The sequence below is a fragment of the Taudactylus pleione genome, unplaced genomic scaffold (assembly GCF_031769625.1).
Source record: "Taudactylus pleione unplaced genomic scaffold, aTauple2 ptg000760l, whole genome shotgun sequence".
In the NCBI taxonomy this organism is placed as follows: domain Eukaryota; kingdom Metazoa; phylum Chordata; class Amphibia; order Anura; family Myobatrachidae; genus Taudactylus; species Taudactylus pleione.
Genome location: NW_028285162.1, coordinates 952,486 through 975,154, shown reverse-complemented (window position 1 = coordinate 975,154; position 22,669 = coordinate 952,486). Strand labels below are relative to the sequence as shown.

The following is a 22,669-nucleotide window of genomic DNA, read 5'->3' as shown; positions in this document are numbered from 1 at the left end:
TCTTGGCGTTACAAACTTTTAAATTTTCAGTGGAACACAGGCCAGGAAGCCAGCTGGCCAATGCTGACGCGTTGTCACGCGTTCATTGTTTGGGGGCTTCAGTTGTTCCGCCCCACAGGTCGAAACAAAGGGGGGGGATATGTGATAGGATCATTGGTAAAGTGGTCTGTGGCAGGTACATTTGTCCCAGATTCCTGTCTTATGTGTTTTAAACCCCCAGGAGAAAGTCTGCAGTGTAGCAGACTTGAGTTTCGGCTTTTTGAAAAGCCGGTTTGGGACCTGGGGGTTGTGGGTGAGAGGAGAGGGAGGGCTCCACCCACGGCCACTCCAGGTTTTGGTTCTCACAGCCTGGTAACAGGCTTGTTAGGGTTTCCACCTGAGAGTGGCCAATATAAGCCTAGTTTGGATAAGGCTGAGTGTCTCACCTGGGAGAGCAGGCAGGGAGTTTGCTCAGAGACACTTGGAAACCTAACTGTGAGTGTTGTGCTGTGCCTTTGTTGCTGGCGAGGGCATTAGGCCCTGCCAGGTTCTGGTAGTGAGGGAACTACCTGTGAAGTTAGTGCCCCGACAGGGCTAGGATTTATATTTATGTTTTCTTTATATTTCTGACATTGTACAATAAAGACTGGCGCTGACCAGCTTGTACTTGCATCCAGAATGGTGTGCTGCTTCCCTGCTGCTGTGTGTGTGTGTAAGGAAGGAGTCCTCTACCCAGGAGAGGGACCCCCTAACCTAACTGTGTCACAATATATATATATATTTATTTAAAAACCTGCCTGCACTACTGGGGGCACAACGGGGGAGGGGGGTGGCTACTACTGGGGGGACCTCTACTGGGGGTGGGGGCACAACAGGGGGTGGTGGCTACTACTGGGGGCATCATTATTGGGAGGACCTCTACTGGGGGGGCTATTACTGGGGGCACCATTATTGGGAGGACCTCTACTGGGGGGGGGGGCTATTACTGGGGGCACTTAATCGGGAGGGGGAACCTCAACTGGGAACCACTACTTGGGGGGGGACTACTACTGGGGGCATTATAAAAGGGGCCTACTACTAGGGGCACTGCACTGGGGGGACCACAACTGGGGGCAATAATAGAATAGGAAGGACCACTACAGGGGGCACTGGATAGGGGGGATCACTACTGGGGGGTTGCATCAGAGGGACCACTACTGGGTGCACTGCATGGGAGGGGGGGAACTACTACTGGGGGCATTATAAAAGGGGCCTACTACTAGGGGCACTGCCCTGGGGGGACCACTACTGGGGGCAATAACAGGAAGGACCACTACAGGGACCACTGGATAGGGGGGGTCACTACTGGGGGCCTGCATCATGGGGACCACTACTGGGGGCACTGCATGGGAGGGGGGGTACTACTGCTGGGCGCACTATATAACGGGCTTACTGTTAGGGGCACTGCACGTTGGGGACAACTGCAGGGTGCACTAGATAGGGGGGGATCACTACTGGGTGCCTGCATAAGGGGGACCACTACTGGGAAAACTGCATGGGGGGACTACTGCTGGGAGCACTATATAAAGGGCACTGCATAGGGGGGTGGACTACTACTGGGGGCACTATATAAAGGGCACTGCATAAGGGGATACCACTAATGGGCGCACTGCATTGTGGGGACTGCTACTGGGGGCACTGCATAAGGGGGAACACTACATAGGGCACTGCATTTGGGGGGACCACTACTGGGGGCATTGAGTAAGGGGAACTAATTGGGGGCTGTATAAGGGGGACCACTACTGGAGATACTGTATAAGGGGCACTACTATGGGCCTGCATAAGAGGGACCACAACTGCATACTGGGGGTACTGTATAAGGGGTACTACTGGGGTTAAGGTGCATATGGATAGGAATGTTCAGCGTGAAAATAAAGGGGTGTGTCATGTTGACACGACCCATTTTTAAGTGACCACGCCCATTTTTCCCCCGCGCACGCCTTAGGCGCGCACACATATCGGGGTGATGAGGGGGGGTCTCCAAATACCCTACTTACGCCACTGGCTCCTATCATACTGATATATAGACTTTCTGGTGACATATGAGCCACAATATGACACAAAGTTTATACACCAACTTGTTTATATTTTACATTTAGTTATGATCTGGTTTAGCCCTGTAATAAAGAAGATAAGTGACAGCCATTGGTAACAGAAAAAAGGCTGCAAATATGCAATGAGGTCTCAAGATACGACAAAACTCAAATTACGGCAGCACTCCTGCCTCAAATGTACATCAAAATAAGGTGGCGCTAATTGCATAGGGTCAATAAATGCATGTATGCATCTCTCCATTTTATTAAAAACATATCAGTACATACAAAGAAATAAAAAACATATACAGTATATAATATACAGTTTATTAGATGTATTAACATTATATACTGTCTACACACACACAACAAACAATGCTTGCTAATATATATTATATATAATATTACACTCAGCCTGGTTGGCATCCATTCCCTGCTCCTCACAAACAAGTGAAAGAAAGCACTGTCATGTCAGTGCCAATACTAACACAGCAGACAGCCTGAACCCGGCCAGACACAGTGAGCAGACGCTGTAGCTGCGGAGGAAGGAGACAGTGTGCAGCACTGTTGGTGCACACTGTCTTGGTCACTGACAGAGTGGTGGCCGCGGCTGGCTACACCAGTGCCACTGCGGCCGCTCGGACTTGACACAGGGCCATTTAGTAGCACACTGTCACTAACACAACACAAGGCCATTTATGCCTCCAGTGGCTGGCGCCCCTAGGCAGCTGCCTAAAGGTGGAGCCGGCCCTGATGCAGAGTCATACACATTGAGTTGAGGCCTCTCAAACAATGCAAGGCAGAGTGTTGCAGAGGGTCAACACTTAAAGCTTGAGCCTCAAATGATTAAGGGAAGTTCTAGGTACTACTAATAGTGCTTCATCTGCGTATCAAAGTACGTGAGCGGGGCTTTAGGGAATCAGAGGCTGCTTCAAGTACTTAGACTCTGATTATGTAGGGCTTTGAAAGTCAGTTAAACCCCTTTTCCACCGAAATGCCGGGAGCCCTTTCACATTGCACCTTGGACCCAGGTTATTCCCGGATAGACCCTGTTAACATTGCACCTGTGTTTGCCCTGCCCCCCTGAGGCGGGCCTCTGCATCCACTAATCAGCAGCTTTTAAACTTAACCCGTGTCGGGTTAACCGAGGTCGCACTGTTCACACCGCACCGTTACCCAGAGCCGTGCCATGTTCGACCCAGCTACCAGGGTCGGATTCACGGATAGCGCGACTCGGGTTGGCCCTTTCATACCAAACCTCGGCCTGGGTTGCCCCGGCATAAGCCAGGTTATAAGTTTGGGGGAAAAGGAGTATAAGCCAATCTTGAAATAGATTTGCCATCCTACAGGCAGCCAGTAAAGGAAGTATAAAGTGGGTTTTATGATGTTGGCTATGACACTAAAGGTGCATACACATGGGACAATTTGCTCCATGAACGAAATCATCCCGTGTGTCCCCATCAGGGGTGTGCTCAGTGTCGTTAATGACACTGAGCAGAAACACTGAACGAAATCAAGAACGATTTCGTTCAGTGCCGGCCACACACCCTCATCCCCGAACATGTTCAGCCTGACATTATCGTCAGGTTGGGCGGGAGGATCGGGTGATGAACAATAACTACCAACTACAAATGGGAGCGCGCATTGGTAGTTATTGTTCATCGTTTTGGGGCAGAAACTAATGATTTTTTGGATGATATTGTTATCGTTCAGTCGTCCAAAAAATCACTACGTGTGTACAGATAGGGGCAGTCCATTCACAAAGATGCGCACAACTCTTACTGCCTCACAGCACTGAGGTTGTGGGTTTGATTCGCACTTCAGCCCTAACTGTGTGGAGCTTGTATATTCTCCCTGTGCTGGGTATTCTCCCACACTTCAAAAAATATATACTAGTAGGTTAACTGGCTCACAACAAAAATTAACCCTAGTGTGTAAGTATGTGCATGTACATGTGGTAGGGAATATAGAATGTAAGCTCCACTAGGGCAGGGACTGCTTTGTATGGCCAAATATTCTCTATAAAGCACTGTGGAAATATGTGTGCGCTATATAAATAACTGGTAATAAACAAATAGTAACTAACTCTGCAGTTGGGAGAATAAACACATTTAGTTCTGTATATGCAATGGGGCAGCAATTATAGCTGATTAGGCAATTCAGTCCCAAAATGCGAAATTGTGAGAAAACATCGAGACAGAAATGGTACAGGGGAACAAAAAAGAGACTATAGTAGGTAAGTAACTGGGGACAAAGATTAAAACAAGTGCAAACAATTAAAGAAATAGTCAGATAAACACAGCAGTCAGTGAGGTAACAAAGAATGAAACTGTGGATAAGACAGTAAATAAGGAAAAAACAGTCAGAAAGAGAATTGGCCGGCAATTTAGAAGACAGACTGATGCTGGCTGAACACCTAGCAATAAATCCGGTATACGTTCAGGAAACCAGCGGACGGAATGCCGACCGCCGGCTACCAGAGATTGTTATCCCGACTAGGGACGAATGACAGGCGTCAAAATGTAGATGCCTGTCATTTGACCGACGTCTGGAGACCGGCGCCCGGCATCCCGATCGAGCGGATGCTGGGCGCCGCAGCGGACAGCCGCGCGGGTGGAAGGGTTAGTTTAGGGCTCCCGGGGGGGACTTATGGTTGGGCACCCCCCCCCGGGAGGTTAGGGATAGGCTAGGGGGAGGGAGGGTTAGGCACCCCCGGGGGGAGGTTAGGGTTAGGCACTTGCCCAGTTTAGGCGTCGGGGAAGGGGGGGTTAGGTTTAGGCACTGGGGGGGAGGGTTAGGGTTAGGCACCCTAAAGGAGGGTTGGGGGGTAGATTAGGTTAGTCAATACTTACTTACCTAGAGACGATCGGGATTTCTGTCAGGAAATGAACCACTGGCAAGGGGTCCACCGGTAATTCATACCGATTCCATAAATCCTGCTGATCCGATAAACGCTGTAATCCAACGGAGCAATTAGTGGATCGGTGCGTACTCGTACACACTGAGCAATTTTTAGCTCAGTGTGTACTTTGTTCAGATGTTTTCCATGGGTTCAATCTGACCATTGCAGGAGCATATATATGAAGCCTTTATCGGCTAACATTCCTGCATACACACTATCCAATTATTGAGCCAATCAGCCAATTATCTGCTGATCAGCCCAATAATTGGATAGTGTGTACTGGCTTAACAACTAAAGGCTCACATACAGAAAGAGAAGAGACAGGTAAAGAAGCATAATAGGAGAAAGAATCTAATTGCATTGGGTTTGAAAAAGAAGAATTGTGCGGGTCAAAGCTGAAGTGAATGAACATGGAAACAAAACAAGACTATTTGAAGTACCAGGAATGAAACACAATTCCATACTTTGATTGTTCAAGGCTAGGAGTAAGGGCTTTATAAAGGCTACATACAGGTGATGTCTCTGTCATTAGAAGGGCTGAGAGTACAGTACAGCTGGCCACACACTAGACCAACTTACATCCAACCAGCCAACTTGTTGATTGGTTGGAATAAAAATCTGGTAAGGAATGAAAGCAAATGACAATCAGCAATTTGCTCCCAAATGCCGGAAAATTAACAAAAACTGTTGTTTGAACAAATTGTTTAGATCAAACATTTAACAAACTTGTCTGACGACCATTTTCATCTGTTTTCTGGCATTTAGGAGCAAATTGCTGATCATCATTTACTCCAATTCCTTACCAGATTTTCATTCCAACCAATCAACAAGTTGGCTGGTTGGATGTAAGTTGGTCTAGTGTGTGGCCAGCTTACGTGTTATAGAACACGTGTTATAAAACATTATCCCAGTATGCTACTGTTGTGGGTCTGTTAAGCTGGCCACACACTAGACCAACTTACATCCAACCAGCCAACTTGTTGATTGGTTGGAATGAAAATCTGGTAAGGAATGGGAGTAACTGATGAGCAGCAATTTGCTCCTAAATGCCAGAAAACTGATGAAAATGGTCGTTCAGACAAGTTTATTAAATGTTTGATCTAAACTATTTGTTCAAACAACAGTTTTGGTCCATTTTCCAGCGTTTGGGAGCAAATTGCTGATTGTAATTTGCTTTCATCCCTTACCAGATTTTCATTCCAACCAATTAACTAGTTGGATGGTTGGATGTAAGTTGGTCTAGTGTGTGGCCAGCTTCAGTCTTGATTGCTTTGACCTTTAGCAGAAGTGCTGAGTGCGCAGTAAACGGTATATAAGTTGCATCATCCAGTATGTTTTTATTCTGCAAGGTGATGATGCTGCAGTTGTCACTGTCACCTTTCCTGATTGACTTATCGCGAAGGAGAAATTGAGGGAGAGGAAAGGAAAAATACAAGCGATAGAGTAAAATTAAGCCACCGAGAGTGAAAGACAGGGAATTAGAACAGGGAAATTAAAGAGCAGAACATGAGACAGCAACTACCTAGATGTCAGGAGCTATTTCTTCAGCAAGCAAGATTGTGTCAGAACAGAGGCAAACAAAACATTTACAAAGCAGAGCCCTGCAGGAACCAGCCTACCCAGACCAGGAGACAGCAACCAATTACATCACTCCACTAATTCTGTACATTACAGATACAGAGCCACTAAGTGACTCAGTAGTACTGCACACTCACATTTGTAGTACATAATACCTGGCCCTGGAGAATTGACTAAAAATATCTGCAGATATTCAGTGAAAAACATATAAAGACATATTAGGAACTGCAAGTCTGCATACAAATCTAAGCATTTAGAAAACATGTGGTACTTTGGTGAGTGCACTTTTCTTTTACATTACTTGAAGTGCACACGTCTCCCCTGAAGAGCAACTGGAAGGTGCAGAATTTGTCTGATTAAAAGAATGCAAAGATACCTGAGCTGGTGCAAAATTGGAGTGATTTTGTGGAAAATTGCTGTGTACCATTCCACGACGCAAGGAACGCCTCTAAAGATTACTCTCCTATCCATAATTTCTCTCCACAAATATAGACATCCATGTACTTTTGATGGAACATCCTCACTCCACACAATGTCTCTCACTGGCAGCTGTATATGTAAATGTCTCCTCTTCTGCAGATACTAACATCAAGGTTTGCAAACCCTTGCACTTTGGCAGTACAAAACAAAGCATGTGATGCCATCAAAAAGGACTCTGTGCTGTGCCTCAACTGTTTTGTGCTTTGTAGATGAAACTCTCTGTTTACATATTCAAGAGACTGGGGATGCTATTATGCTTGCTAATTATTAGCTGTTAAGTTTTCATCTATTAATAACATAAACTTTAAGTTAAGATTCTTAGCCCAATATCCGTCTCTGGGAAATCACATCACTCCCTTGGTTAAATTATAGATTTTATCACCTGAGCTATTTTATCGTCTGATAATTACTATTATTTAATACTGCATTGGACTAATAGACTTGGGGGCTATTTTCTCTCCTTAACACCAGCACTTCCTAACTGAAAAAAATTCAGTGGCTCCATGTAAACGTGCACAAGGGTAAAAGGAATCTATTATATTTTATATATTACTGCAGAGTCTTTATATATACTCAATTTGGGTCACAAAAGACCGCCTATATATGGCACGGAGCACAAGGGTGAATTTGCATATTCTTTTTTTTTTTTACTTTTATTTGAGACATTACAGTACACAAATAAATAAAATAAAGATCAATAAATTTAATACTCAAGTGATCCCAGTTAATAATGTAATGGTGACATCAATGATAACTCTTTATAATGATATTTACAGAAATGCATACATAATCTAAAAATATAAATTAGCATCCCTTGAAATATGACAGATACTGCACCCATAGCATTAATTCATTCTCTCTCTCTCTCTGTATATATATATATATATATATATATATACATATACATATATATATATATGAAGAGGAAAATTTAATATTTTCCTTCTGGTGCAGTCAGTCAACACTTGGTGGCTCTTTTTTCATTATTTAGTCTATGAAAACATCAGTCATGCAAATCGTCATATAATAATCAGTCATGTAAATAACTGGTTCATTGACATTACCTGTGATTGTCTGCTGGGCATTTAGCTTTCCAATCACTTAGATAAGTGTCATATTCAACAGAAATAATTCTTAAAGTAGGGCAATCTGTTGCTAGCCAATCCTAAAAAAAAAGAAAAGCAAATGTTAAATAAAATACTGTAAAACATCAATGCACTAAGCCCATGAGTATAGGCCAAACAGAATCTGCCAACCTTCTATGACCAGAGAAGGTTCACAAAAATGTTACCTTATTCTTTCTGTGCCTACCCATCTTAAAGCTAGCCTTTGCATTCCAACTTAAATCCACTGATAGTCAGCGGTTTTGCCTGTAGGACTTAAAATGACAATAATATTAACTGCAAAACACACCTGGTTTCTAAATCCTCTGGGCAGAAACGCCAAAAACTAGCTTATTCCCATCCTTATTGGCCTATACACAAACACAACTGCTTTGATAGCAGTAAACCTTTGTGGTCCTATAATGAATAGATGAGAGTCTAGAGAAAATTGTCAGGATACAGAAAAAGAGTAGAGAGACTGAATTTCTACAATAAAATACATTGACAGCATGAAATACTTCCTTTTACCATATATGAAAAAGGGCTGTAAAATACAGTATAAAAAGCAAGAAGTTAGCTATAAGAATAAATCCATTTGCGCTAATCGGAAACATGTGCTTGCTCCTGCTTCCCCAATTATCCAGATTTTTCACACTTCTGACTTCCCCCCAGGTATGTCCAGAAACTCGCTCATTCACTGGAGCACGGGCAATATAAGATATTTACATGACATTATGCGGGATAACAATTTTCCCTCTTTTTTAGAACTTTTTCAGCCATACCCTCTAGACACTTATCAATTCCTCCAGCTTAGACACTCCAAAGTTAAGCAACTTCTTTCCCATAGGCCTCTCATGACATTTGAAGCCCTTTGCTTGAGGCGATTCTCAACTAGAGGTTTAAAATCCCTCTTATTGTAACTGTTAACTGAGTAGTCCAAGTTGCTTGTGAAGCGGACTTGGGGGACACATTTGATGGGGATGATTGGTCAGAGATCTGTGAAAATGCCGCCTCCAGTTAAATTTATTTTAAAATAAAGGAGTTTATAATTATGCACTTTAAGAGAGGAGAGGGCCCGTGTGCAGGCTCCGATCGGGCCCCTTCCTCTCTGGCATCAGAGTAGACTCTTACATTGTGCCAGTTTCTACTGCACATACGCAGATCTCCGGGAACATATCGTCTGCGCGGCGTTCCCGGAACATCTCTACTGCGCATACTCGAATCCCCAGCGCTGCAGCCAGCATCGGGCTGACGGAGGGGTAAGTATATGTAACAGGGTGTGCGGTGTGTGGGTCCCGTGTGCATCACAAACCTTGCACCCATTATAAATATGTCTCTAGTTCCCAGATACATCAAATAGTTGCTGGAGAGGCTGCGCCTCTGAAGGTACCTCCTCCACATTTGGAGGTCCTGCTAAAAAATGTTCCATTTTTGGTGGGAGGTCACTGGAGGTCTCATCTCTCACATTCTCTAGATCCCCGTCCCATGTGAACCTACGTTTTTCCTTCTGCCTCTGGGACTCCCTACGGCAACTAGGCATCAAAGTAAATGAATACGTCACATTGCCTCTGCTACCACCTGTCAGAGTGACGCTAATTGGAAGTAACCCGTCTCCCCTTCTCTTCAATCAATATTGTCCCATATCTGGTATACATACCATATGGAATACATGACCAGGATTATTAATATTTCCTCTAGATAATTTGATAAAATCTGGGGCTTCTGGCTCACCTCACAAAATGCCCCTTCCCCATTTAAAACCGGATAATTTACCTTCTTCTCTGCTCCCTTTTTATCTATTTTTTCTAGTTTGGTGTCCATCCATCCAGGTCTTTCTTTATCTCTTCTTTATGCTACGATTTGCCACACCGTCACTTCTCTAGACTCCTATTTCCTTTACTCCTCCCCCATCTAATAATAAAACAGGTCACTATGTAATAGGCAACATTTTGATATGCATTGACTTTGTCCTGTTTTTCGGTGCTCATTGATGCCTGTATGTATATCACTGCCTCCTGCTATGGTGACTGTCTCAATAAACTTTATGTTTAAAAAAATAATAAATGTATTTACTACACAATAATTATACATAAATACTCCAAACATAAACTACAAATACCATAGAGAGGATTGTTAATAGTAACAATCAGCCGCTGGCAAAGGAGCTATAATATATCTGCTGAAATTACAGTGGTTGAGCTGACAACAATGATTTCACTTCCAATATTTATCTACCTAATTGGCAATAAGGAATTCATATTTTAAACAACATGCAGTAAAGATTTCAAATCCACAAGGAACAGTATTTAACGGAGGTTTTTCCATTTGCTTTATCAAACAGCACAGTCAATCCTACTTCCTCACTATACCAGTGTTCTAGATGTAGCAATCATATAAAGAGAAAGTCAATTGTTAGCTGGCTAACTAACGTAATCGCTTAGTAGATAAGGAATTTAAATGCTCAGCGATCATAGTTAAAAGGTCCAGATCTGTTGTCTGCTATTCTCCCAGCTCCTATAAACAGACCTGGTTTTCTTTTGATCAGCGGCTGACATTGCTCCACATCTGACAGGTTTTGTCTCCTGCATAGGTTCCTTGATAAAAGTTATCAGATATATTACTAATCTGTGCTCCCGTGGCAGCAGCTGTTTGTTATTATTATTCATGTTTTTATTCAATCATGTTATGATAGTTGTAGTTTATGTCCCCCAGTGGTGCAAGTAAAGACATTTCTTATGCTGGCCATACACGCTGCAATTATCGGGACGATCCGCCCGATGTCGGCGGATCGCCGCGATAATTGTAGCGTGGGGGGGGCAACCGAGGGTTAAATATTGCTCGGTCGGGCATGCTGGATTGTCCAGCATGCCCGTCCGATGCGATATTTACCCGGGAAACTGTCGGCCGCATCGGGCAGTGTATGCCCAGCGCAGCCGACAGACAGACATTTCCTGTGTTCCTTCCTACGGAAGGAACAGGGAAATGTCTCCTCCCCCGGGGGCGGAGCGCGTATGTCGGGCTATACACTGTGAGCTCACAGTGTATGCCGCGGACATCTGCGGCTGGCAGCCGGCCAGATAAAATGTCTGTCGGTCTGACAGACATTTTATCTGGCAGTGTATGCCCAGCATTAGTTGTACACTCTTACATGAATAGTGAATACTGACTGAAGACACTGTCTGCCTAGGGAGGATCAGCTTCTTCAGAGGTTCCCCGTTGCAAAGAAACCACCGTATAATTGCGGTGTATTTGGATGCACTCTAGCAATGCACTCTAGGAGCATTCCTCTCAGGAATAAATAAATGGCTCTTACAGTCCTTTTCACATATATATGCTAAAAGAAAATATTTCATGCAGTGCAGGGAACTTTTTTGTAAAATAAAGGAGGATGTGATAGTCTTCTCATTTTTGACAGCGGCTTATTTTAGGATATAGATTTCTTTTTTTATTTAAGAGATTGTTGATATGGTTTACATATTTTATTAATTTGTTTATAGTGCCTGGATCATATTGTTTATTTTTTATTAATTAGTGAGACTGCTTAAACTGAACTTGCCAGCTCATAGCATCAGAAGTGTCACAAATATAGTCTACAGATCAAGATTGTTATAAGTTCATCTCTTAGCCCAACAACAGATACATAACAGGAACAAATCAGGTGCTGATGTCCATTTATAGACACATATGCAATTATGTGCACTTGTGATGCATATGATGTTCTTCAAGGATTTCACAAATACAAGCACTATAAACAATGGGGGGATCAATCCTATTAGCTGTGAGTCGGCTTACGGCTAAATGCTGCACTTACAGTACCTCCCGATTTTTGTTCGCGTGCAAAAGTCTGAGAGTCTGGGGCTAGATTGGGGCACGAGTTGCGGAGCAATTGCCGGTGTTTCCATGTCATTGCAATGGCAACTTGCCCTTCTAATACCAAAAAGGATTGACCCCTAGATGTAGATAAAGATGCTATCACCTTTGGCCAACATTCTGTATAGTCATCTTCTTGAGCAGCACTTTCATTCAGTGGTTGGTCTCGGTCTTGCTGACGCCATGTTTTGAATGCTGCTCCTAACAGACCATGGATAAACAGGACATCTGCTTTTATAACCTGGCTAGATTTTTTATTTTTTTTTGAAGAGAAGAAAAAAAAAAAGACACAAACATTTTTAGTTTTATCACAACACAATGTTTTGTCTTTATTTTACATACCACTTTTGTTTACTACATGTTCTAGAATAGGATGATAAAGCCCAAAACTGGGCAAGGAGTGCATTGTATCAAAACATATAAAAACATAATTAAATTATTTATTCATTTAATGTACATATATAGCATGTAATGCACGACCAGAAACTCTCTCAAGAATTTCCTCACATTTTAGCAATTACTGATCTTACTGTACAGTTTCGGATTATTGGAATAAATTAATTTATGTTCAGATTTAGTATTATATTCAGTAATTCAATTTAGAAGCGTGTCTCTAAAGGCTAGAGGTAAGGTGAAAATATTTACTGGAGTTAAGGGGAATATCAATTGAGATGAATCTTGCCACAGATGTCACCATGGAAGTTCCTGATCAGTATATCTATGAAATGCTACATCCTCCTTAGCAATTACTGTTGCTGAATGCTAGTCAATGTCTACAGGCTGTGAATGCAATCTGACTATGGAATCAGAAAAGGCCAGGGTGATTACAATGTGCTCCTCTTATTACAGGTCATTATTTCCATAAAATCCTGACATACAGAAGTAAATGTTACTTTCCTTCCTTAATAAAAACATACTGCCAGCCTTTATTTTATTACATTTAATTTAAAAAAATTCCAGGAATCTGTTCAAACTGATATAAAAAAAAAACTTATGTAAAACCATTTCAGAAATATGATGCACAGAATGACATACAGTAGGGTTTGCAGGGTTCTTTGCCCCAGTAGGGCAGGTGTATTCAACATACGGGCCCCCAGGCTCCAGCTAATATGGAACTACACATCTCAGCATTCCCTGTCACAGTTTTGCTTTTAGGGGATGCTGGCATGTGTAGATTCACAGTGGCTGGATGCCCGCATGTGGAATACCCCTGGCATAGGGCATTAATCACTCCTTGAAAAATGTAGACCTTTGTGTCAAAATAAAAAATAAAAATTGAAAACATTTGCGAAGTTGATTAAAGCATAGCTTGGAATCAGGAAACAAAGGGACTCATTTACAATTACAGGTTGAGTCTCCCATATCCAAATATTCCGAAATATGGATTTTTTTTGGCATGACTGAGATAATGAAACCTTTGATTTTTGATGGTTCAGTATATACAAACTTTGTCTAAGGCACAAATTATTAAAAATATTGTATAAAATTACCTTTAGGCTGTGTGCATAAGGTGTATATGAAACATAAATTAATTTAATTTCTGTACACAAACTTTGATTGAGTTACAAAATTATTGCAAATCTACTATATAAAAGCGAAAATTTGTCCTTCTGTCTTTCTATACAAATCCACAGTTTACAAGCCACGATCGTGAAATTTTACATACGAGCCTATTAAAACACGGCTGAGGCAACTAAAAAATTTGAAATTTAAATTAATTACTGTTAAGTTTTAATTAATTAAAAAACACAATTTTAGTATAGCATTCGCCCTCTACAGGACAGGTACGGAATTACAAAATGATTTAGCTTATCTACTATTTTTTCTTTTCTATCTTCTCTACTAAATCAAAATGAATTACTGTTACTTTTTAATTAATTAAATCCACAATTTTTGCATAGCATTCGCCCTCTACAGGTCAGGTTCGGAATTACAAAAGGATTTAGTTTATATTCAGTAATTCAATTTAGAAGCGTGTCTCTAAAGGCTAGAGGTAAGGTGAAAATATTTACTGGAGTTAAGGGGAATATCAATTGAGATGAATCTTGCCACAGATGTCACCATGGAAGTTCCTGACCAGTATATCTATGAAATATATTTTTTTATATTTTTTCTTTTCTATCTTCTCTACTATATCAAAGCAAAAATTTGTCCTTCTGTACTACAGGTTGAGTCTCCCATATCTAAAATGCTTGGGACCAAGGGTATTTTGGATATCGGAATATTCCGTATTTTGGAATAATTGCATAAGATATGTATATTTCTTAGGAATAGGGCCTAAATTTAAACACAGAATGCATTTATGATTCATGTACAGCTTATACACACAGCCTGAAGGTAATTTTAGACAATATTTTCAATAATTTTGTAGCTCAAACAAAGTTTGTGTAAATACATTAATTTAATTTATCTGTCTTATACACCTTATACACACAGCCTATAGGTCATTTTATACTTTATTTTTAATAATTTTGTGCCTTAACCAAAGTTTGTGTACATTAAACCATCAAAAATCAAAGGTTTCACTATCTCAGTCATGCTAAAAATATTCCGTATTTCGGAATATTTGGATATGGGAGACTCAACCTGTACTGTCTTTCTATACAAATCCACAGTTTACAAGCAAAGATCGTGACATTTTACATACGAGCGTATTAAAACACGGCAGACCTTAGGACTGTTGATGGGGAAGTTTGTCACACTTTACGTGAGGCCTGCCTAAGGATAGGTTGGTTGGAGGATGATGTGTAAACAAACATTCTTAAAATCCCAGGCAACGCCGGGTACTGCAGCTAGTATTGTATAAAATTACCTGCAGGCTGTGTGTATAAGCTGTATATAACACATACATGCATTGTGTGTGTATATTTGGGTCCCATTCCAAAGATATTTTATTATGATATGCAAATATTCCAAAATACGGAATATTCCGTTATCCAAAATACCCCTGGTCCCAAGCATTTGGGATATGGGAGACTCAACCTGTAGAAGCAAATCTGGCTAAAAGTATGCAAATGCAAATGTATTTTTATATGCAGGGAAAATACTGTATTTCATTTAGCAGACTGAGTATATTTATTTTTTGCGACCAGCTAACATGTGCCCCCTCTCATCTAAACCTGTCCACATACTGTATATTGATCCCCTTCTCCCAGACAGCGGCACTTTGTTCCTTTAATTGTTACTGGGCGAGTACAAGACACTGTACTGTTAAAAAAAATATAGACACATTAAAACATAATAGAACATAGTGGCCACATGAAGACATACATTCAGATAATAGATGTATGATCACTTCCTTTGCCCTTGACCCTATGAACTTTGGACATACCATATACAAAGTGTGGCTATTGAATAACAACACTGTACTTGTCAAAAATAAACCATACTGCGCGAGTTAAAATGGAGTGGGGGAACATTGACCTTGGACTATCCCAAAACAGTTTTGCAAGTTTAATCCCTCTCGCACAGATAGTTTGCTCTTTCACAGCGTTCAAAGAGGTTGTTTTTCCTGTGCATCGTAAAAACGCTTAGTTCAAAAGTATGAAATGTGTTACCTTAACATTTTTTGTTAAATTCAACAAAACGCCAACCAAATCTTTCCGTAGGCTTATGGGGCAAAGTGTAGATCACAATATCACAACCATGTGTGTTTAAGTGGCACGAAAGATTTTGTGACAGTTGTACATCAAATATAATGAATGACCCGGAAGGCCTTGCACATTAAAAACAAATGAAAATGTGGAAAAAATTTAGAAAATTGTTCGAATTGACCGTCGGCTCAGCATCCGAATGACTACAAAAAATGTTCTAGCAACTTTGCGGGAAAGAATCAGAAGAAAGAGGCCAGAGTTGTGGGAAATTTTTTTTATCCTCCATCAGGACAAAGCATCAGCCCACACAAGCAATTATTAGCCGATAAACAGATTACAGAGCAAGAACACCCTCAGTATTCGCCAGACCTAGCACCATGTGACCCTTAGGTCTAAGGGAATCCATTTTGCCATTTTGCATCAGTTACTGAGGTAAAGAAAAAAATTACGGAGCTGCGGAGACAACTGACAGATAATGAACTACAGCACGGCTTTGACCAATGGAAAATAAGAATGCAGCTGTGTGTGGATGCATAAGGGAAGTACAAAGAATGGGAATGGAGTTAAAATTGACTTAATATAATTAAACATAAATTATAGCATCAGACTGGTAAGTAGTTGAAATCCTTATTTTCTCCCTTGTCCCCTTTCTAGCTCAATACTAGTATGGCTAACCACACTCCTAATACATTATTGCCATTGAGTAATGCAGGGAGCAGTGAGATAACTGGGGACAGAGTACATGTGATATCTGATACTGTTAGATATCAATAACTAAATCGGCCATGGTAATGGAGAAGCTGTACTCAACTGCTTAAACCTTTAGGCACGGCAGGACCATGGGCAGTGTTGCTTGTACAGCTGATCTTTATGGGACCTCATTGGCCTGTACCTCCTTGAGTTGAATGAAGAGATGGTGGAGGGCAGAAATTCTCAGTTGCAGAGTGAGAGAATACCCATCATCTTGTATAAGCAGTAAGGGGAGAGATGTAACCTTCAAAATTGCTTTCCATCAGTCTCCTGAATGTGGTATATAAGTTCCTCATCAAGTTACTAGCCAACCATTGTACACATGGACCAAACTATTGGCATTCTCAGTCAGAGGACTACAGAAAGCCTGATCCTATTACATCAAGGATTACAACATTCTTATCCTCCCACTACCTTCTAATATGGTTTGCGCAACCTGCACTCCACTGAAACTGTCTGCACCAAGGTCAGTGATGACTTTCTCATTCAGTGGTTAATTCTTTCTTCTCATTCTAATTTGTCTGTCCTCCACCTTTGACACTGTCGACCACCCACTGCTCCTTCACACCCTCCTCTCTCTATTGGCCTCTGCTACTCTGTCCTCTCATAGTTCATTTACTATCGCATTAACCACTCCTTTTCAGTCTCTAACTCTGAGTCCACCTTCCTCACTCTTTCTGTTGATAACATCACCCTCTGGTCCTTCCCATATGACTGCTGCATGTTTGTCATCATCAACTACACTCCCTCATTCATTTCCCACATTCAGGCCATCTCTCATTCTTGCCATAAAAACTTCCTTAAAATGCCAGGCTTCATCACTTCTGATGCCACTAAATCTCCGATAAACGCAATCATGATCTCCTGCCTAGACTACTGTAGCCTGCTTTCTGGCCTCCCTCTATTCTTTAAACTGCTGCTCACCTCATTTTCCTCTCTCACTGTAAGGCATCTGCTTTCACCTTCTGCACCATTCTTCACTGGAACCAAATCTACCTCAGAATCTAGTTCAAATCCTCACCCTCACTCATAAAACCCTTATTCACTTGTCCCCATCTACATCTCCATTCTTATGTGTTCATACTCTCCCGACCCTCTATGCTACTCCCAAAACCACCAGCTCATCTTAAATTCAGTGCCCTTATCTTTTGCCTCCTTGTATCATTCAGCATCTTTTTTGTTGGCACATACTGTAGGATGGGTACTTGATCCTTATTTTCTTATTAACTATTTATTTATTAACCGTTATTTATATACTGTAGCGTACACAATCTGCAGTGTTTTATAGATAATTGGTCAGTCATTCACATCAGTCCCTGCCCCAGGGGAGCTTACAATCTATGTTAACTTACACATGAACACACATATACACTAAGGTTTGTTTGTTTTTTTGTCAGAAGCCAATGAACCTAAAAGTATTCTTTTGGAGTGTGGGAGGAAACCCTTGCAAAGATGGGGAGAAAATATGAACACCCAAAGTCATAAACCACCTCAGCACTTCTGAATAAATTGGTCAATTTACAGTAGAAATAAGGTCCACCTGCTGCACTTCACTAAAAAGGACAATTTGCAAAAATCCTATATAGCAATATAACAAAGAAAAAAAGAGTGTGAATGCACTAGTGAACATATAATCTGAACCGCAGTTGATATTCCAGCATTAATGCATAATATTTATTTAAAATATATGAAAGCCACACATAGCAGCGCATAAAAAGACTATTTAAATTGTCTCTTAATACCATATACTGGTATAAATTCTTATAAATCAAGTAACAATGGATACATTCGTGTTAAACAGATACATAGACAATCACAGCTTAAAAATAGCAACTTGAAAATAACAATGTATCATATTGCATATACCTTAAATGAATCTCTAAAATGCTGTCAGTTCTCACCAGAAAAAAAGAAGTTGGCTTGAATGAAAAGAATTTGTATACTGATCAATGCTCAATCAGTTATTTCCAAGTGAATTTATAAAAACCATCAAATTAAGTAGTGAAATGGTCCCATTCATAAAAGCAACACACTGACTCGATTTAATAGTCCCTCTTTCCTGGCGGCCCTACAGCCCGGTGAATAGCGGCCGTAGGTTGATAGGTAAGGTACACTGTAAGGATCCGAGGTTGACGGTTTAGCAGTCAGCTTCGTGGAGCGCCAATCGCCAACTGTTGGGTGCGGCACAGGTAAGACTGTGTACATGTATCCTTTCCAAACCAACTAGGAACTGGACAGCTATTACCTATTGCTCACTATGGACCCTGACTAGCGCATTCTTTTTCTTTATTATAGAGAACATACGAACGCCTCACAGATGGGCCATGACTGTGAATTTAACGCAAGACCTCAGTGCTGTGAAGTAGAAATGCTAACCACTACACCATCCATGCTGCCATCATTGGAGAGCTGCCCAGCTTTCCCTGACTCACTAACAGCCTGCTCCTACAAGCTACAGTAAGGTTCTTTAGAGTAATAAATAATGTAGTGCGCCACTTATGGTTGAGGCTGCTCCCAAGAGACATTGCCAATTCTCTTTTTTTAGCTGAAAACAGCTACAAACACAACTGGCTCTCCAATTAAATTAGGAGTAAGGTTCTTTAACCTTGTCCACAAACTCATCCCCTCCTGTCTGTGATTTTACTGTGATGCCCTGTATTCATGCTATGCACTTATACAATGGTTATCTACTGGGGATGCAGTCTGCATCCCGACAATCAGAATCCTGACGGGTCAAAATGCAGACAACGTCAAAGTATTAGGGTTGGGGGGGAAGGTAGGGTTAGCCTTAGAATATTTGCCGAAGATCACTGGCATGTTCACCAACGGGATTCCGCTACCGGCATTCCGAGACTCGGGATGCCATACTCAACCCATCTACTGTGTTTTCATTAAGATTCCGCAAGCTTGGTTTGGTGGAGAAGGCAGAGCCTTGATACTTTGAAAAGAATAACTTGCAACAGCAAAGTGGACAATAGAGCCTCAGAGACCTAATCATGAAAAGTTGTTTGTATTACAGAAAACGCTGATCTCCTACCATTTTCATGCACAACAGACTATTTACAGAATTTACAAAGAATGGTGAACAAAAAACACAAAACTACATCCAGTGAGCGGCGTTCTATGGGCAAAAATGCCCTGTTATGGAGAGAGTTCAGGGGTGGATGACAAGACTAGTTCAAGTTGTCAGGAATAAATATAGGAATAAAGATAAAAAAAAAATAATAAGAATCTATAGCCAACGGCACTGAAAAATGGAGTACTATAAAAATCTTTAGTAGAATTAATTAATACAAGTGTTTCTACGCAGCTGTTATGGTGGCAAGTCAAAAGAAAACACAAAAAGAAGATAATCAACAGCGCTGTATAACACCTGAAACCTTAGTTGTGTCTTTTTTATAACTTTACCTGAAATGATTGATTCAAGTTTCAGGTGTTATACAGCGCTGTAGATTATCCTCTTGTAAAAAAAAAAAAGTATTTTATCAATATTCCTATATTTATTACCCATTTTTAATATTTTATATATATTGCGTAATGTTATTTGATATATTCCTTTAAGCATTTATAAATTTGTTTTGATATACCTAATTGAGCGCTGTATAATTTTCAGTTCCCTATATGTTTGTTATGAGTGTTTCTATGGTGATGGGAACTCCACTGGGGTATGCATCACTATTTATACACTGGACGCGTTGATGTCACCCCTTAGCGCTGACAGCCGAGTAGTCACATAACTCAGCTCAGTGGAGTGCCTCGAGACAGACTGGAATGCAGACTGCACACTGCAGTGCTTGAGTGCAGAGACTGCTGGCAGTGCCGGGACTCGGGGAGGGACGGACTCAGACCTCTAGAAGTGGGTCGGCTCTCGAGTCTCAATCTGCAACAGCCCTGAGCATCATCACTCTCTGCTCCCTTTCAGAGGGATAGTATCTGGAGCGATGCCGCTCAATAACAGTGTGGCTGTGCAGAGAGTGTACATTCCTGACTGTGACTGACTGAGAGAGACTAGAGAGGCAGCTGTCTTGACACACCAAACTTTAAGTGACTGGAATCATTCGAACATCTAAAGTAGTGGTTCCCAAACTGTGCGCCGTGGCACCCTGGGGTGCTTTGGGACACTTACAGGGGTGCCTCAGGTTGATGGTCCAGAACCAAATAAAAATATTTATGGTCAATGTAATATAAATATGTGGACAAACAGAAGCACAAACCTGTCCCCCACTACATAACTAAGGATGACAGGTCAGCACTATTTACTTCATATTACTACTTTGTTTTTCTGAATTTCTCAATAAACTTTTGGTGTAGGGGCGCCATGAAAACAATGCTGATACTCTAGGGCGCCTTGGTTTAAAAAAATTTGGAAACCACTGATCTAAAGGATTTGAGTCATTGTGTTGAGGCATTCACTCACTAGCCATCTCTACAGCCGAGCATGCAGTCCTGCTTTCAGACAGGGATGTCCACATGGTGATATGGTATTTAAGGTAAGATAGTTATGTTTGTTGTAATCCCTGATGACAATGATAAAACATTGGAGCATATGCTGTCTCTATCCTGATTTCCAAGCTGCGAGTATCACAAATGTGATGCTTGTATCTGGGTCTTTTTTGACGGTTGGGGCACCGGAATCAGGTATTTGAGTTATGGGAGTGCTGATCATCTTGGTTTGTATATATGAGGTTTACCTATAGCAGACGGATTATACTGGGTTGTCTATCATGTGGTTCCTCTATATATATTGGATACTATTTTGATTTCAATGGACAAGCACTGGAACGGTGATTGTATCTATTTATTTGGAAACTACAGCTTGCATTAGGATTCATTATGGCTGAACCTGCATTGGAAGATACAGCAAGTGGCTATAGTAACTTGAAATTTTCTATTAGTGATACCCTCACGTTTTCATAATCTGAGGCTGAAACAATTCTTTTTAAAGAATCAGTGAGTATGGAAGAAGTTTTTTATGATTTATTAAGACTTAAGAAAAAATAAATAGATTTCAGTTATCACGGAATATCTCTCAATGACTATTGTAAGATGAAAAAAAAATCCCTTGTGGATTCCGTGTAAGTAATAGTTCTACAACAGGGAGACATGATCCTATTTTTTGCAAGCGTTAGGTGGCCATTTTAAATAAACGCTCATTGGATTTGATTTCTATTAGTTATTGAGCAATCTATCTATAATTAAATACAAATTGATGACCTTTGAGGCAATACATAAGCCAAACCTGGTAAATGATCCTGACACAGGCTGGTATGCCAACCTTAACAACCAGATTTAGGTGTAAAAGAGAGAGTTGACAAAATTCAAAAAAGAAAAACTTTTAAAAGGTGGAGGCTGATTATGAACACCACATGATGTATCAATGGGCCTCTAATAGATCCAGAGACACTAGGCAACTGTTTTTTTCCAAAAACCATAACACACAATTTGGAACTGATTCATATAATGAAGGGGCATTTTCTAACAGTGAAGGTGAAAGAGTGGATTCCAGATATCTCCCCCTCACTGGTCCACACCCTTTAGGAGTTATGAAAACGGCAAAAAAAAAGTAAGCCAAGGAGGACCTTCATCAGACATTGGGGACAGGGTAAGAGTAAAAACCCAAGGAGAGTCCGATATATAATTTATCTTCATATATACTATCAGACATTGAAAATCGTGTACTGTCTAAGGCTGGGTACACACTAGATGATGTTTACCCAGCCCGACATCGGCAGTAACGGGACCTGGCATCTAAAAGTGCATACACACTTGTCGATGCGGGCAGCAAGACGGCGGGGTTCATGCTGAATTCGGCTGCATGGCTCTAGGTAACGACATCCCCCATTGGCCCTGCATGTAGGGCTGACAGAGGATATCGCTGACAACCAGCAGGGGTCATCTGTCTAATCCGCCATCTAGTGTGTACCCAGCATTAGGGTCTCTCATTTGTGCCCACTACACCTTTCAATACCCTTCAGTGGCAAATAGAGATGAACCAATTACAAAGAAAATTGAAGCTCAAGGAGTATTTCACAAAAAAAAAAAACCCTCAACCACTTGTTGAGGAGATTCCTTTGCCTCCCCAAATACAAAAGCTGAAACAGAATGAACCTTTTAATCAGTATCAGCCAAAACATATATGAGGTTTATAGAGCATGGGGTATCTACCTCACTACCACAATTGCCTTCTGTACTTTATAATCTATCCAAGGATGAAAGCTTAACATTGCAAAGATTATCTAATAATAATGACCTTATCTTTTGACCAATACATTTAAAAAAAAGCACAGCACTATACTGGTGAGTAATTACACACAGACAAAAAAGTTTCTCTTTATCTAGCAA

General features: G+C 41.1%; 1 protein-coding gene across 1 annotated transcript in view; it reads right to left on the bottom strand.

The window, feature by feature from the left end:
- SERAC1 (serine active site containing 1) overlaps positions 1-22,669 on the bottom strand; it is a 203,974-nt gene that overhangs the window by 39,354 nt on the left and 141,951 nt on the right. Inside the window, exons 12-13 of the mRNA XM_088457406.1 lie at positions 12,091-12,229; positions 8,076-8,176 (exon numbers count right to left, since the gene is read on the bottom strand). Coding sequence (XP_088313532.1) covers positions 8,076-8,176; positions 12,091-12,229 — 240 coding nt within the window. The remainder of the gene's footprint in view (positions 1-8,075; positions 8,177-12,090; positions 12,230-22,669) is intronic.